This window comes from Terrapene carolina, unplaced genomic scaffold (assembly GCF_002925995.2).
Source record: "Terrapene carolina triunguis isolate 2854851 unplaced genomic scaffold, T_m_triunguis-2.0 Scaffold88, whole genome shotgun sequence".
Classification (NCBI taxonomy): Eukaryota; Metazoa; Chordata; order Testudines; family Emydidae; genus Terrapene; species Terrapene triunguis.
The window spans coordinates 32,582,218-32,598,376 of NW_020664439.1; the positions used below are offsets into that span (position 1 = coordinate 32,582,218).

At 39.7% G+C, this 16,159-nt stretch overlaps 1 protein-coding gene across 1 annotated transcript in view; it reads right to left on the reverse strand.

Moving 5' to 3' along the window:
• Positions 1 to 16,159, reverse strand: part of SI (sucrase-isomaltase) — a 158,895-nt gene that overhangs the window by 109,924 nt on the left and 32,812 nt on the right. The window contains exons 9-13 of the mRNA XM_029911098.1: positions 13,929 to 14,054; positions 12,725 to 12,856; positions 12,414 to 12,533; positions 9,301 to 9,414; positions 2,889 to 2,973 (exon numbers count right to left, since the gene is read on the reverse strand). Coding sequence (XP_029766958.1) covers positions 2,889 to 2,973; positions 9,301 to 9,414; positions 12,414 to 12,533; positions 12,725 to 12,856; positions 13,929 to 14,054 — 577 coding nt within the window. The remainder of the gene's footprint in view (positions 1 to 2,888; positions 2,974 to 9,300; positions 9,415 to 12,413; positions 12,534 to 12,724; positions 12,857 to 13,928; positions 14,055 to 16,159) is intronic.

Below are 16,159 nucleotides of genomic sequence, written 5' to 3' on the forward strand. Positions count from 1 at the left end.
CTAGTTGGCAGCCGGTTTCAAGCGGAGTGCCCCAAGGGTCGGTCCTGGGGCCAGCTTTGTTCAATATCTTAATTAATGATCTGGAGGATGGCGTGGACTGCACTCTCAGCAAGTTTGCAGATGACACTAAACTGAGAGGAGTGGTAGATACGCTGGAGGGTAGGGATAGGATACAGAGGGACCTAGACAAATTAGAGGATTGGGCCAAAAGAAACCTGATGAGGTTCAACAAGGACAAGTGCAGAGTCCTGCACTTGGGACGGAAGAATCCCGTTCACTGTTACAGACTAGGGACCGAATGGCTAGGCAGCAGTTCTGCAGAAAAGGACCTAGGGGTTACAGTGGACGAGAAGCTGGATATGAGTCAACGGTGTGCCCTTGTTGCCAAGAGGGCTAACAGCATTTTGGGCTGTATAAGTAGGGGCATTGCCAGCAGATTGAGGGACGTGATCATTCCCCTCTATTCGTCACTGGTGAGGCCTCATCTGGAGTACTGTGTCCAGTTTTGGGCCCCACACTACAAGAAGGATGTGGAAAAATTGGAAAGACTCCAGCGGAGGGCAACAAAAATGATTAGGGGACTGGAGCATGTGACTTATGAGGAAAGGCTGAGGGAACTGGGATTGTTTAATCTGCAGAAGAGGAGAATGAGGAGGGATTTGATAGCTGCTTTCAACTACCTGAAAGGGGGTTCCAAAGAGGATGGATCTAGACTGTTCTCAGTGGTACCTGACGACAGAACAAGGAGTAATGGACTCAAGTTGCAGTGGGGGAGGTTTAGGTTGGATATTAGGAAACACTATTTCACTAGGAGGGTGGTGAAGCACTGGAATGGGTTACCTAGGGAGGTGGTGGAATGTCCTTCCTTAGAGGTTTTTAAGGTCAGGCTTGACAAAGCCCTGGCTGGGATGATTTAGTTGGGAATTGGTCCCGTTTTGAGCAGGGGGTTGGACTAGATGACCCCCTGAGGTCCCTTCCAACCCTGATATTCTATGATTCTATGATTTCCAGTGACTTGGCCCAATGTTTTCTTTTCTAATTAAACCTGAAAAGTTCAAAGAAAGCGACTTGAATTTGCTGTATTTCAGTGGATGGGTGTTGAAGATTTCGAAATGCAACTCATTCAGTTAAAAAGCTCAGAATTGTGGACATCAAAGTTTGTGGATCTGCGGAGCGCACTTGAAGCTACCGAGAGAGATCATGGGGCCTCTATTCTGACCTGCTGGATGTCCCTGCCAGTGAAATTTAACTGTTTGAAGAAAATTGCGTTTGCAATGCTTTCAGCATTTGGATCCACATACCTGTGTGAACAGGTATTTTCACACATTAAATCTGTCCTCTGTCCCTCTCGGAGCCGGTTAACAATTGATCACTCAGAAGCCTGTGTGCAGCTTAAAATATCCAAATATGTGCCAGACCTTGGAAAACTCAGCAAGGAAAAGCAAGGGCAAGGATCACACTAAACTGATAAGATCTGCATTTTAATTTAATTTTAAATAAAGCTTCTGAAACATTTTGAAAACCTTGTTTACTTCACATATAACAGTAGTTTGGTTATATATTATAGACTTATAGACTTTAGACTTCTAAAAAATGTTAAAATGTATTACCGGCACGCAAAGCCTTAAATTAGAGTGTATAAATGAAGACTCGGCACACCACTTCTGAAAGGTTGCCGACCCCTGATATATAATCTGATTCAGTTTGTCCAGGACATAAAATTATTAAATTTTTATCATATTTCTGTAGGTGATATTAAATAGTAACCACCACCTCTCTTCAGTGCCATTGCCTTCCAGCACTTCTCTTACTAATAAATCTTGCTTTATTTTGCAGAACTGTAGCTCAGTATGGGCTTAACTGTCACCATGATTGCATGCCTGTGTAGGGGAGTAAGGAGGCATAAGGAGCTTCCTTATTTCCCTGCATGGGTTATTTGCTTTGCTAAATCCTGCTAAGAGGGGAAGACCCACTGCTGCGCTGCTACTCTTTCTCCAGCACAGATGTGTGGCCTCCTCAGTACAGAGGGAGAAGTAAGCTCTCAGAGATGCAGTCTGGGTCCTGCCTTGCTCACAGAGCAGCACAGCCATGCACTGCCCCTTGCTTCGGCTAGAGTGCAAAGTGCCAATCAGCTCTGTACAGACATTCCCTGCTCCTTGTTTCTTTCCCATTTTCCCACCTCCTAAATACTGAACTGGAAAAGGTTACAACTGTATTTCTGACAGAGCAAAATCTTTCCACTCTTTTTATTAGAGCCTGACATCTATGTGTGATCAGAAAAAAAAAATAGATATTTTTTACTTTCAATGGAGTCTAAAATTCTGCACTAAGTACTAGATTGTGCAGCCCTTCATCACCTTGTTGACCACTTCTTTGTACAAGCAGATGCACTGATGCCAATGGGACTACTCCTGTGAGCAACCGCTCACAAGCATGTGGAAAGATTGCACAACTTCACCCTTAATTATTGAACTATTGGATCTGGCAAGATACTGCGACAGGGTTACATAAGTTATTGCTTGATAAAACATTAGAATTCCAGTTTAGTTATGCTTACGGGTCTAAAGCTATTAATGATAAAGGAAAATCAATACTATTGCTTGACTTAATTAAAGCAATGGCAACATTTACTTTAGCAAATGCAGCTAATAATTTGAAGAATGGTGAAACATTTTACTGGAAAAAGCCATTCGCCTTCAGGAGTTCTGGAAACAGTACCTAAGCCACTGAGGATAACATACTATATACTCATCTTTTCTGTCATTAGGAATGTTTAGAACATAAAACATTAAAAAATGGTAAAAATTTCCCTCATCTCATTATAATTGATTACTTGTATCTCACACACACTTGTATTTTTGCCATATGATTAAAGACTATAGACTTACTGGGAGTGAAAGGAGGATAGTTTAAGTTGTTTTGCTGACAGCCAAGTGTTGAACCTCTTATAAAGCTGGATATTTCATTCATGTCCTGGGGGGAAAAAAGACATAGATTATGATAGGATTTGCTTAAATATCTTTCCCTAATGAAATACTTATATTTTATTCATCAGATCATTTAGGAAAGGGAAAATAAAGTTTAACTAAAGTCTCACTACCTAACATATAGATGTATAGATAGAATATTATACGCATTTATTCACATAATAATATAGATCCTGATGCTGCAGAGACTTATTCATGTGAGCCCTCTCATAGTACCTTGTGCAAATGTACTCAGCTGTTTATTTGCAGGACTGCACCCATGATCGGTATAAAACAGTGGGTTTCAATCTTTTTTTTACTTGCGGACACCTAAAAAATTTCAAATGCAAGTGAGGGTCCCTTTGGAAATCTTAGTCTGCGGACCCTCTGGGTATAAAAACCACTGGTATAAATGGTATGTATAGATTATATTTCACTTCAAGCTGTGACAGATTCAGTCCCAGAATGACACTTCATAATGCACAGTCTCTCACTAGACATTTGAAAGAATTGGGCATGAACTTACCTAAGAGGTATGAACTAAAGGCATTCATAAAGAATTGGGTTTTTTTTTCCATGTAGTAGTATTCAGAATCAAAGCACATCAATCTTTTTTATAAACCCAACTGTTTTGCAACATACAAAAGATAGTGGGCCTGTCTCTGATATCACATATGCTGGTATAAATACAAAGCAACGAATCTAAAGTCAATAAAGTAACCCCAGTGTGAAATGAGTGCCTGTGAGGTCAAAAATCAGGCCATGTATAATTTTATCTTATTCTATGACATTAATTGGAGTTACACAAGTTGTAGCCAAATCAAATATTAACATGTTGCTGTATATTAAGGAAAGGTTTCTGTGAATCATTAAATAGCAGAGTGTGCAGGTTAATTCCTTTACATTTGTACTTTCTCTTGAAAAAGGAATAGTTCAATTTTGTGAGGCTTTATCGATTGAGCCCACCCTTCTTCCATTTATTTTCTCACCCCTGGATGTATTCAAAGAAAAGGGCTTAATTTTGCAAACATATAAGGTCTGATTCACATCACCACTTTCTGGAAATGTAAAGGAATCTTAAAGTGAGACTTTAAATACCTTCACACATACACTTAAAAGTATATTATCAAAAAGTGATCAAAAATTTTTCATCAATTGCTCAAAAACAACATCTCTTTGTTTCAAGGGATTGCAGAATACAAAGTTTTTACAGACACTGAATCATTGGGAACTGGTTCCACAACACTAAAGGAGCATAAAGCATTACAGACCAATTCATATTGGGAACAATTTGCCACCATATTAATCTTCTGCTTACTAAAAATGAATTATGGTGGTAGTCACCAGAAGATGGTGCTGTTACACATAGTCTAACAAGGGTTTTGTTTACTTTTTGGTCTGGTTTTTGTTTGTTTGTTCGTTCTGGGGGCGTGGTTTGATTTGCTTTGTTTTGACCTTATGTGCCAAGTACCTAGTGTGCAGTCTTTGAAGAAATACTGTGAAGTTGTAAGTATTTGTGATGTCATTTCTTGGGGGTGGGGTGGGAAGCAGTTGCTACAAACACAAGCCAGTTTCATCTCTGACTTAATTTCTATAGAGTCAATTCTTGCGGCAGAGTTGCTTCCTCAGAACCAGGAACTGAAGTTTGGGCTAAAAGAGGCAGCATTTGTGTGCCCTTTCTGGACATTTTTGTTCAAGGATGGGTGCGTATATGATGTTAAATAAACCACTTACTCTAAGAAAATAGCAGACTCACAGATTTCTGCTCCATCAGAGGACTGGTCTACAATGTCCCAACAACAACTACTACTACTTAGCAGAGAGACTATAAATATAACGCTAGAGAATGAGAATCAGATCCTACACACACACACACACACACACACACACTGCACCCTCTGTAAAATGTTTGGTTTGCCCTCTTTTAAGCACTCCTCCTGTACGATCAGAAAAGGTTTTTGCTCATTTTTAATATAGTATCATACAGTAATGAGCTTAGGCAGAAGTTTATGCATACCTCACTGGGTGATAGCTCAAGCAGGGCAAAAATCAACATTCAACTGACTCTTTCTCATTTTGAGTAGAACTTGACTCCGCCAGCTTTTGTACTGGGACTGCTCAGTGCATAAGAGAAACACTCTGCTTGCAGTATTGCAGGCTGGGAACCCATGGCTTTATTCGGCTACCTAACAGAGCAGGGAGGGGAAAGCAGTACACCCACTAACAGGAAATAAGAGAGGGGTGGAGCATGGCTGCAACCCATAATACTCTGAAAAACCCCGGTAACCCCTTGATGATCACTTCACTATCTCAGAAGTTCTATTTAAATCAATGGAGCTACATGCATAAAGCTAAGGCAGAGCCTTGCACTGGCGAGCAGAATGGAGTCTCACTACTCCAGGAGGTCCACTGGGGGCAGATCACAGTTTGCCTCCTTGGTGTGCTGTGAGTGTTTCACAAACTGCTATCCCCTGTGAGGGTGCAGCATTCTTCCCCCACCCATGTGGCTAGCCAGGTCCACATGGGAGTGGACATGGCTCCAGCAGTTCCCTTCCCCACCCATCTGTGGATGCATATAGGGTGCCTGCCTTGGAGGAACATCCCAGAATCAGCCCTGTGCTCACTGATGTGCAAGGGGCATAATTTTAGCTGGCCCTATTTCAGTGTTGATAGGCACCTACTTGCCTCCTCTCTTCACTCTGTGCCTGCATAAAGAGCAACCCGAATCTAGCCATGGGAACTACATCAGGCAAATAAAGGTGGCACAACTGAACCCTGAGATAGGAAAATGAAAGAATAACCGAAGTCTAAGGATAACTTTTTGCTTCCATATATAAATCTTCATGGTGCCTTCAGCACAAGTGTTGGCTCCCTGCCATACAGTTTGTGAGAGATGAAGGGTGAGGAGAGGTATTTTGTGATTGTCTATCAAATTCTGCAGTGTAGCTAGAGATTGTAAAAGATGTCCCCAATAATATTTCCTACAACTGGTGACTGACATGATTTTTAGTTGACATCACAGCACTGTGTTTTCGTATGTATCCCTAAATACACTATGTAAAAGGTACGCATGGAAGAACACCGCAAATTTATGCTGGAGAAACTTTACTCTGGTGGCCAAATCCTTTACAGAAATTTTTTGCTCTCATAAAAAGAGCAATACAATTTATACTTGCTAACTTGACCCAAACGAGCAACAGAACCACAGAGTCAGCAAAAATAAACAAGAAAAATATATTGTCACCTAGAAGCAGAAAAGGGTGTTTCTTTCAGTGGTGAAGAGCAAGTAATTTAAAATTGTAATAGTTTGGGGATTTGTTTATGTTTGTTGGATTTTTTTTTCTGAAATTAATGTTGCTTATTAAAAAAAAAGAAGAAGAAGAAGAAAAAGAAAAAATATGGTCTCGCAACCCTTTTTATTTCTAAATAACATGCCAGGGTGCGTTTATGCTGCTACAGAGAACAGGAATCACAATTCAGCTGTTTATGAAACAAACATTCAGATTAAAAACACCTATTCTTACACCAGCATTAGTAGTGGATTAGCCGAAGCATGGCCAGTGCACGCCATGAACTATCAAAAGGCTGCCAACAGCTCCACATTCCCTCATCAGATGCAAAGTAGCAAGATAGTAGAGTGCCAAAGGGAGAAAAATAATTTTCGAAATAAAAGGTATCCAATTAAAACTTGAAAGACACTAGAAACCCATGTGCGTGCGCTCATACACATGAAGGACAGTAGTCAATTCGCTTTTGATGTTGCCGCCGCCACATGTTCTATTTGGGTTTGTCATGCTCAGGAAGAAGACTCTTTTCTGTCCCTCAGAAGAAAGCCTGTCTAGCGTGGTTCTCTTTCATTCTGCCTAATGGCCCTTGAATCTGAAATATTATTGGCCCCAAAACAAATGGGATTTGACTTCCCACACTGAAATATAGTCCAATCCTTTCCTTTTCAGTTTCTACCCATTCTTTTCCATTCAAGGGATTCATCAAAGCCTGATCTCCGGCAAATTTGATTCCAGTAATGAAAGTACAGTAATTTTCCTAGTCATCTTAGATAATCAGAAACTATTATGCAATATACTAGAATTACGATGGTCTCAGATATCTATTTGCTATTAAACATATTTTAGGTTGTGAATTCCTGAGTCTTAGAACTTAACATGAATTGAGCTACAATGTAAGGAGAGAGTATATCAGAGTTGGCAAGTCTAAGGGCCCCAAATCTAGTCGAACTCCATACAGCCTGTCTGAATGAGACCTGAATAAAAACTGGGGGGAGGTATACAGAACATATGCATTACCATGTTTAATTAAACATATAGGCCAACATTTTCAACCCTAGAGTGCCTAAAGTTAGATTGCAACATCCATATTTAGGCACCTAAATACAAGTTGGAGCTAATTTTCAGGTTTGCTGAGCACCCCACAATCTCACTGACCTCATTGGGAGCTTTAAAGGTGTTCATCATTTTTTTAAAATTAAGTCACTTTTGTTTACGAACCTAAATATGGATGTAGAAGCCTAAGGTTTGAAAAGTTTTGCTATGGTATTTATCTCCAGTAGACTAATCTGGGGGGGGAGGGGGGTCAAATCTGGCAAACCTTGCTCAGCTCTACCTGACTTCAGTAAGTTGACAACTGGACCTAAACTTACATGGATTCTGTGGAGGAGGAACCCCTCCAGAGAGAGCACCAGGGTTCTCTGCTACTTTTGCCACTCCTAATCTGAAATAGTGACTGCAGAAGGACTGAGTTGAAACTCCCTGACCTATCTGGATTTGGAGTGTGTGAATTTTAGTCCTTCAGTACCCATGCAGGACAGCTCCACATTGTCCAATTAATCATGATATAAATAGGTTTCCAGAATTTGCCCATGGTTTATATAGGCAATTATCCCGACTAGCTTTGGGCTTTGTCAATGGTTTATAAACTTGGCAGTGTGTTAACTCTCAGTGAATCTCCACAAATAAATACACTATTCCACTTTGAACAACTATATCATTTGCCAGGTAGAAATTTGGCTAAAAATGATTTGCAAGAAAATTGAAATAGCACTTATTGATTTAGAAAATATTGATTAACCATTCTAATTTGAAATCAGCAGTTTAAGGTTGTTAGTCATAATTGCAATATGTCTTAGACTCTTTTCTCCAAAGGGTACTAGCTTGTTATGGGCAAGGAAGAGAAAGATTAAAATTGTTGCTTAATGTTTTTAAAAGAAACCACTTCCCAGTAATCCCTGCGGCTGAAAGTAACAAATATGGATAAAAGGATTTTCCTCTTAACAGTGGATTGACTAACGTTGCTATTCTATACTACACCCACCGACACGTTAACAGTCAGCCTGATTGCTTTTCACTTCCATGTTTTATTTTTTGCCCCTTCATTGGGTCATGCATGAAACGAGACTGTAAACTCCTGTAAGTACCTAGCATAATTTTGGATGCTATAATATAACTAGTAGTAACTTCTGTTTGCACTCCTGCCCAGAAAACAGGATGCAGGAATGTGAAATAAGGAAAGAAAGATTAAACAAATATTATTTCGGAATGTTCAAATGAAGTGAGGGTTTATTTTGGAGCCAAAGTTTGGAGGCTGGGGTCCCACTTCAGTTGGAGTATTCACAAACTTGAAGTTAAGCACATGCCGAAGTGCTTTGCTGGGTCAGGGTGCGTGTGTTAGAGAGAGAATTTTACTGTAGCTAAACTGGTGCCTAATAAACCAAAGCCCATTGAAGTCAATGGAAAGATTCCCACTTACTTCAGTAAACCTTGATTTGCTCATTCCTAGACTGAGAGAGTATAAAAAACAAGTTTGGTCAGTTAAAAGTTGTTTTTCACCAGCTATCACATTTTTCACTAGAGGTGAAAATATTGTTAGCATTGTAACACTCATAACACTGGTTTGGAAGAGTTATTAAAAAGGGCAAGAAATCTCATTCACTCTCCCTCCTTTATTATTTTAATATTTTGTTGCAGGGTAGGGATTTTTGTTGTTGTTCTTGTTTCTTGCAGACATTGAAGCTTCCTCTCCCATTTACACAATTATGAGCTAAGTCAAGTTACTTTAGATGCACCGCAACATCATAAATATAAATACACTAAATACATTGGATGAAATCCTGGCCCCATCAAAGTCCAATGGCATTAGTGAGGCCAGGATTTCAGCCAATGTGTTTTGTTCTCCAGCTAAAAGATTAGGAAATAAGTAGTATTTTGATTTTAGTTTTTAATAAGAAACATCCCTACAGTACAAAAAGATGAGATTGAAAAGATGTTTCATCTTAAACTCTCACTAGCTTCATATAAAAAAAAAAGGATGAATGACTTACAATCCAAATCCCATCATACTTCACTTGATCGTAAAAGAGCTTACATTCTTCTATCCACCAGTTGGTACATTCTGGGTTGGTGTAGTCAGGGAACACAGTCAGGCCTGGCCACACCTACAGTGTAAGAAAGTAAAGAGCAATCGGTTAAACTGGCTATTCCATTAAGAAAGATTTAGCTTTATGATTTATTTCAAACATTTCCATTAGTTTCTAATAATTCTCTCCAGGACATAATTTGAACCATAAAATAAATAAATTTAAATTAATGGAGATATCTCCTAGAACTGGAAGGGAAAGGTCATTGAGTCCAGCCCCCTGCCTTCACTAGCACGACCAAGTACTGATTTTGCCCCAGCTCCCTAAGTGGCCCCCTCAAGGATTGAACTCACAACCAACCCTGGGTTTAGCAGGCCAATGCTCAAACCACTGAGCTATCCCTCCCCCCTAAAAACCACCTTTGGACCTAGTCCTGTAAGAATCTCAGAAAACTCAATGGATTATTTTGTTCTCCAAATGAGGTGGAGGGGAATTACATGGCAATCTTCAAAAACTGTTTCAAGCTCTACATTCAATTATTAGTAGTTTGTATTTTTTTTTTCAGTTCTTATTTCAAAGAAGCTATAATGGATGCTGGAACTGAAGCCAAGAGTAAATGTCCTGTGTGTGCATACATTTTTTCAACCTCATTTGCCTGGCAGTCCACTTCCATTTGAAGTGCACTTCTAAATAATAGTGCAAAAACACTTGAAGCTGCTTTGTGACAGTTTCTGGGAGCAGCTTCCTAAAATACAATCATCAAGAATTAAGTTGGTGAGGGAGAACGTTATCATCTAAGAATATCCATGTTCTTGCATCAATTTAGATGTGGAAGTTGAGCTAATTGTTTTTCCTCACTATAATAAGCCATATTCTACTTTTACTCTATGCATGTGTAACTGCATTGACCCCAAAGAAGAAGAAAGAATAAGGATAACATACATTCCAAGCACTTCGGGACAGATCTGCAAAGGTATCTCTCTAAAGGTGCAGATAGTCACCTAGTTGTATTTTCAAAAGTGCCTAAGCAAGTTAGGCATCTAACTTTCATCGATTTCAATGGGAGTTAGGCACCAGTCTGATTAGCCAATTTTACACCTTTAGGCAAAATTTAGAAATCTGGCCCTTGAAATGAATGGCAAGAGTCCAGTGAGAACAATATTGGGTCTGACACTGTATTTTATATAACCAAGAAAACCTCACTTCAATTTTTTTTTCTCCTTAATATTTTTAGCGTATGTATGTCACTATCTGAATTAAGGATTTCTCCTAAAATATGTTTCAGTTACTGTATTTTAAGGTTTGGGACCCAATCAGAACAAAAACAAAGAAATTCAGGTTAAATCTGACATTCAGTCCTTTATTTCGCATCACACTTGTCACTAGCCTATATCACAACATTAATATTATTTACATTTTAAACAGTTAGAGGGAGGGAGTCATTTTAATTTCCTTTGATTTTTTTTCAGTGATATTTGTCTTTACATCAAAGTAATGAAAATGTTTCATAGAAATATATGAGAGTTGTCACATCATAGCTGTTATGGGCTCATGTAAATGCTTAGTTAGGTATTTTAAATGTGATTCATCAGCCCAACTGCTTCAAACAGCTCTCAGAATTACTAGGGCCTGCAATATAAATACCTATTTAGGGAGTTTTTAAAACCAGATTATCGACTTGATAGAATGTAATGGTACATATATCAAGTAAATAGTTATGCAGGCAATTTAAAAATGCATATTCTTTTTGTGATAGAGGCTAACAACTGCGAAGGTTTGTTGTGTTATTATTTCTTTAGACTATTTAAAATATGTTGACATGCCTGATATGTAGTTGATTTAGTTGCTTACCATTGACTTAAAGCACAAAATTTAATGAGTTGGAACCATCAAGTTGTGCACACAATTGGCTCAGTCTTCAGTTGCCCTAAGCATGAGCTTGAGACAAATTGGAGGAAGAGGCAAAGGTGGTTCTACGTGACTTTTCCACGTTCCCTGATCCTGGGGCTCGCCATAGCACAAATTAGAGCAGCCACAGGGCTCTTCTACCTCTAGTTTATTGGAATGGTCCCCTGGAGATCATTCTGCCAGCCCAGGGATGCCCCTTTCTACCCTGACACCTCCTCCCTATACCTCCTCACCACTGAAGAAAAGCAAGCAGATGGATTAAAGCAGATTAACTGGGGGTTTACTCATGCAGGGTGAGAGGCTCATGTACCAACACATTCCTATCAGTGTTACCCCGGGTACTACTAAACCCCCACCCTACCTTGTTACACCCACTTGTTGGGTCTGGCTTTAAACTCTCATCCCTATCCTGCATGTATGTAAGTTTACTCATGTGTGGTTCTGTTGGAGAATATGGACACATGGGGCCTGATTATCAGCCTGTTGAACAGAAAGAATCAAAGTTACTTCAACAGGCTTTGAATTAGATAAACCTTGAATTGGATAAAAGTTTGGCGCATTAGACTGTAAACTCTTCAGAACAAGGGCCTGCTTCATACTAATCTTCATACAGCTTCTAGCACTTTGGAGCCCTGATCTGGATGGGGCTTCTGGGTGGTTCTGCCTATAACTAATCCACAGTAACAAACTGCACTCACAACGAGTCCAGAATGAATCTGACCTTGTTCATTACTTCCCAATTTTCATCATCTTTAAGTCAAAGTCATTTTTGAGTTATACAAATACAGATAAGCAATTTAAATTGATAAACATTATGTGGGAGATTTTCAAAGGCACAGAATGGAAGTCAGGTGTCCGAATACCATTGAACAATCAACAGGAGCTGGCTTCCAAACTGTCCTTTGTGCCTCAGAAAAATCTCCCCGTATCCCATTTTTTCCCTTTTCACACCTAACAGTGTAAATAAAAGTCTTAAAAAAAAATCTATAAAAACGAATACATCTTACATTCTTAGACACAGCTTTATAAAACTATTTCCATGAACAGCTAATTTTACTGAAAATTTAAAAAAATTGAGTTTATAACAAACGCAGTGACCCAACCTCATCTGCTGTGACAACACATAGTACAGACATTGGGGGTTGCAGTTTCCATAAGTAGCTAGTTACCTCTCCAACGAGTTCTGTTATTCCATCTGATTCATTTACCCACACTTTCTTGTCCATTCCTCGATCATAGGAAGAATATGGAGTATTATTAAGGAGACGGGAGGTGGCAATGGCAGGGTCCTAATAAAAATAAACACAAGAGAGAGTTGGTAAGCTCTTCCATTTTTCTGAAGCATGGCAGAATTAGGCAATAGATATATACACTACATACAATCTACACAAAATATAATAATAAACAATTATTGTATACAAGTAATTCTGATAGCAACGTTGTTTCAGTGGTAAAGTGAAATAGTTAATTAGTTCATTACCAGTATAATAATGTATTTTTGTCCATGGTTATGTAGGTCCACAGCAAAGTTAGGAAGGTCCTTAAATTTCTCTCGGTCATAAGTGAAGTCTTTCTTCTCCTCCATATAGTCAATATCAGTGTATTGAATTTCCTGAAAGATAGCGTCGTTTATTTTGTACATTAGAAACAATAGCCTGGGGCCCTGAGTATTTTGATATGATTATGTTCTTGTTCTGTTTACTTTGGAGCAAACTTATTTTTGTTATTTTATTATGGATAGACAGTAAGAACTTAGGATAATTTTCACACTAACTGTGAGGCAGCACAGAGATCATGTAAACTATAAAATTTATTGGGGAGATTTTCAAAGGCACAAATGGCAGTTTTGCACCCAACTTCCATGTGCCTAGGTGCCTAACTGCCATCTCTCTTTACAATAGTATCCTTCAAAAACAGTAGGTAGCTGTAAAGGCTGTATGTCTCTGACACTGCAGGGTAGGACAGCTCTGGGTGGTGACGGGGAATGTGCTGTGGAACATACTTCAGTGACACTCTACAAAGGAGCGGCAAGTATGCTAGGCATTAGCTCTGGGTGTACTACAGCATGTAAGCATGTATCTCACTTTCCCATCTGCATAATGGGGATAACAGTGCTTCCTCGTCTATCTCATGCATTGAGATTGTAAACTCTTGAGGCACTAACGGTCTCTTAGTATGTGTTAAAATAGCACAAACAGATACGGATTTCAACTGGGGCCTTTAAGGGTATGTCTACACAGCTGAGCCTCTCAGGCCAGGTCCACATAGGGGGCCCATGTCACTGCACTAAAAATTGCTGTTTAGACAGTGCTTTGAAGTTGTGGCTCAGGCTCTAAGGTCCACCTCCATTCCTAGCATTCCAAGCCGAAATGTCTACACAGCTATTTTTAACGTGAGCCCGAGTCTGACGACCCAGTCAGGGAGGCTGTTTAGACATACCTTTTGAGCTATAATAATACAAAGAATAATAACTGTAACCTCCCCAATTTTGACTCTCAATCTAACATCAAAAGTCCTAAAAGATACTGAAGTCTCTATAAGGTTTGTTAACAGCAGTTTCTATATGTTAACCAGAACTGACTTGTAATAAATTACTCCAGGACTGTAAAAGTAGATCCTAATCTAGGATTTATTCCTGACCTGCTTAAGCACCCCCAGTCACCCCCCAAAAATATTTTACTTACATAGGGTATCCCAATTGCTCTGTTTCTTTCTACCACAACTTTCAATTCATCAAGAGAGATATAATTCCAGCGACTAAGTTGGAATCCAAGACTCCAGTATGAAGGCATTGCAGGCATTCCAACCAGCTGAAAGTTAAGAAATGAAAATTAAGTAAAAAAAGGGGCGTTGCATTTGCAATTTGTATGTCATTTGTCAGTGCAAGATTACCTAGTTCTTTACTTCTCTGAAACTGCTTATAAATTACTCGATGTCTAGCACTTGGAACCATAATGGATATTATGCAGTTACAACTGTAAAGTTTTTCCATATTTACTTTTAAAAACTACAAACTTAAATTATTTGAATCAATGAAGTTGTGTATATTGCTAGTACTATGAGACGACATAATCCTTATACCTATTACTCATCTTCTGTCTCCCTCAGGCCCTTATTCCATTTGACAAGCACTTCTTGTTTCCTATCTTAAACTACACTGTAAGCTCTACAGGGTAGAGATTGTCTTTTATTATGTGCTTATACAGCACCTAATACGTGGGAGCTTTGATCCTGAATTATGCCTTTGGGCACTATCACAGTACAAATTATAACAATAACAACTATGATTCGAGAAGCAACCAATCAATTATTGGAGAGGGATATCAGATCTTAAGTCATAAAGACAAATGATAAAGGAAGAAATATCACTATGGAAAGGGCAGCAAGTGTACATAAAAATCCTGGAGCATATGAGAAGTCAGGATTTTAGGACTGTATTATTGTGGATAAGTAATATTAATAGAACTTGGGCCGAGAGCCACAAAAGGACATAGGCGTTGCAGCACTCAGCATGGCAATGCTCCCAGTCCGGAGCGGGGTCCAGCTGCCCAGCTGTCCAGGAGCCGTGAAATTGACAAGACAGCCAACAGCCCATGCAAGAAACACAGTATCTACACAGACACTGTGTTGCCCTAGCTACACCGACATAAGCCTTACACGTCTCGTGGAAGTGGAATTATGTCGGTGTAGTAGGGCACTTACATCAGTGGGGGGAAGGCTGTAGTGCAGACACTGACATAATTAGGTCAACATAAGCTGCCTTATGTCGACCTAACTGTGTAGTGTAGACCAGCCCTTTGTTAGGCACCTAGGTGCATTAGAATGTGATCCACAAAGCCAGCACAGTAGGGGAGGAGCTGCCTAAAGTAACCAGTGGGAGATGTCATGGGGGAGGTGTATCTTAAGCCCCAACCCTCTCACAAAGATGATTGCCTAAATCCAGGCTGCAGGGAGGTGCCTATATGTACTAGCAATCCATGAACCAGGGGAAGATAGGTGCTCCTTAGCCTAACGTGCATCTAGGACCCAATCCCATAGTATTCCCACCTAACCCAACACAAAAGAGAGTGCTGGGGGGAGGAAGGAGGCAGCCCTTCCTTATAACCTTTGTTCCACACACCGGGGATATGGAAGACCATGGGTTCAAGTCCCCCCTCTGTTTGATTATGAGAAGAAATTTGAATAGGGATCTGCCACCTCTCAGGTGAGTGCTGTAACCACTGGGCTATGGAATATTCTGCTGTGAGTCTCCCTCCATCTCTCCCATTGAAGTTGCTCTACCTTAATTAAATAATTGAGCCACAGAAACAGGGAGAATGACTCTATAGTCCAGTGCTTTGCCCAAGCTCACCCAGCACTCTTGAGTCCCAGTTCCAGAGCTCTGTGCACTAGGCTATACTGCCTCAGTACATTTTCAGAAGGGACAAGATGATACCACTTCATCCACCTTGCCTCTTTAATATCCTGAGAGTGACACGGCTACAACTACCCTAAGTTTTCAAAAGGCATTTTATGTTATGTGAGAGGATTCCTTGAAAATGATGTTGACCTGAACAAAGAGAAACCACATACAAATAATGGCTAATGTTGTTTGACCAAAAAATACATTAGCATTACGAGAGGTTTAGAGTAGCACTGGCGGTTTGTCATTGCTAATGGAATCTCTACACTATGGGGAAAAGGCCAGGGAACAAAGGGCAGCACTCTCTTTACAGACTGATACATGCTGTCTTTAAGCATGCATTGAAACATTTCATTGCAATATAATCACAACAAATATGAAATGACTGATAATAGCCTGATCACAATATATCAGCACCTACATTATTTAGGGTTACCATACGTCCGGATTTTCCCGGACATGTCCAGCTTTTTGGGACTCAAATCCCCGTCCAGGGGGAAATCCCAAAAAGCC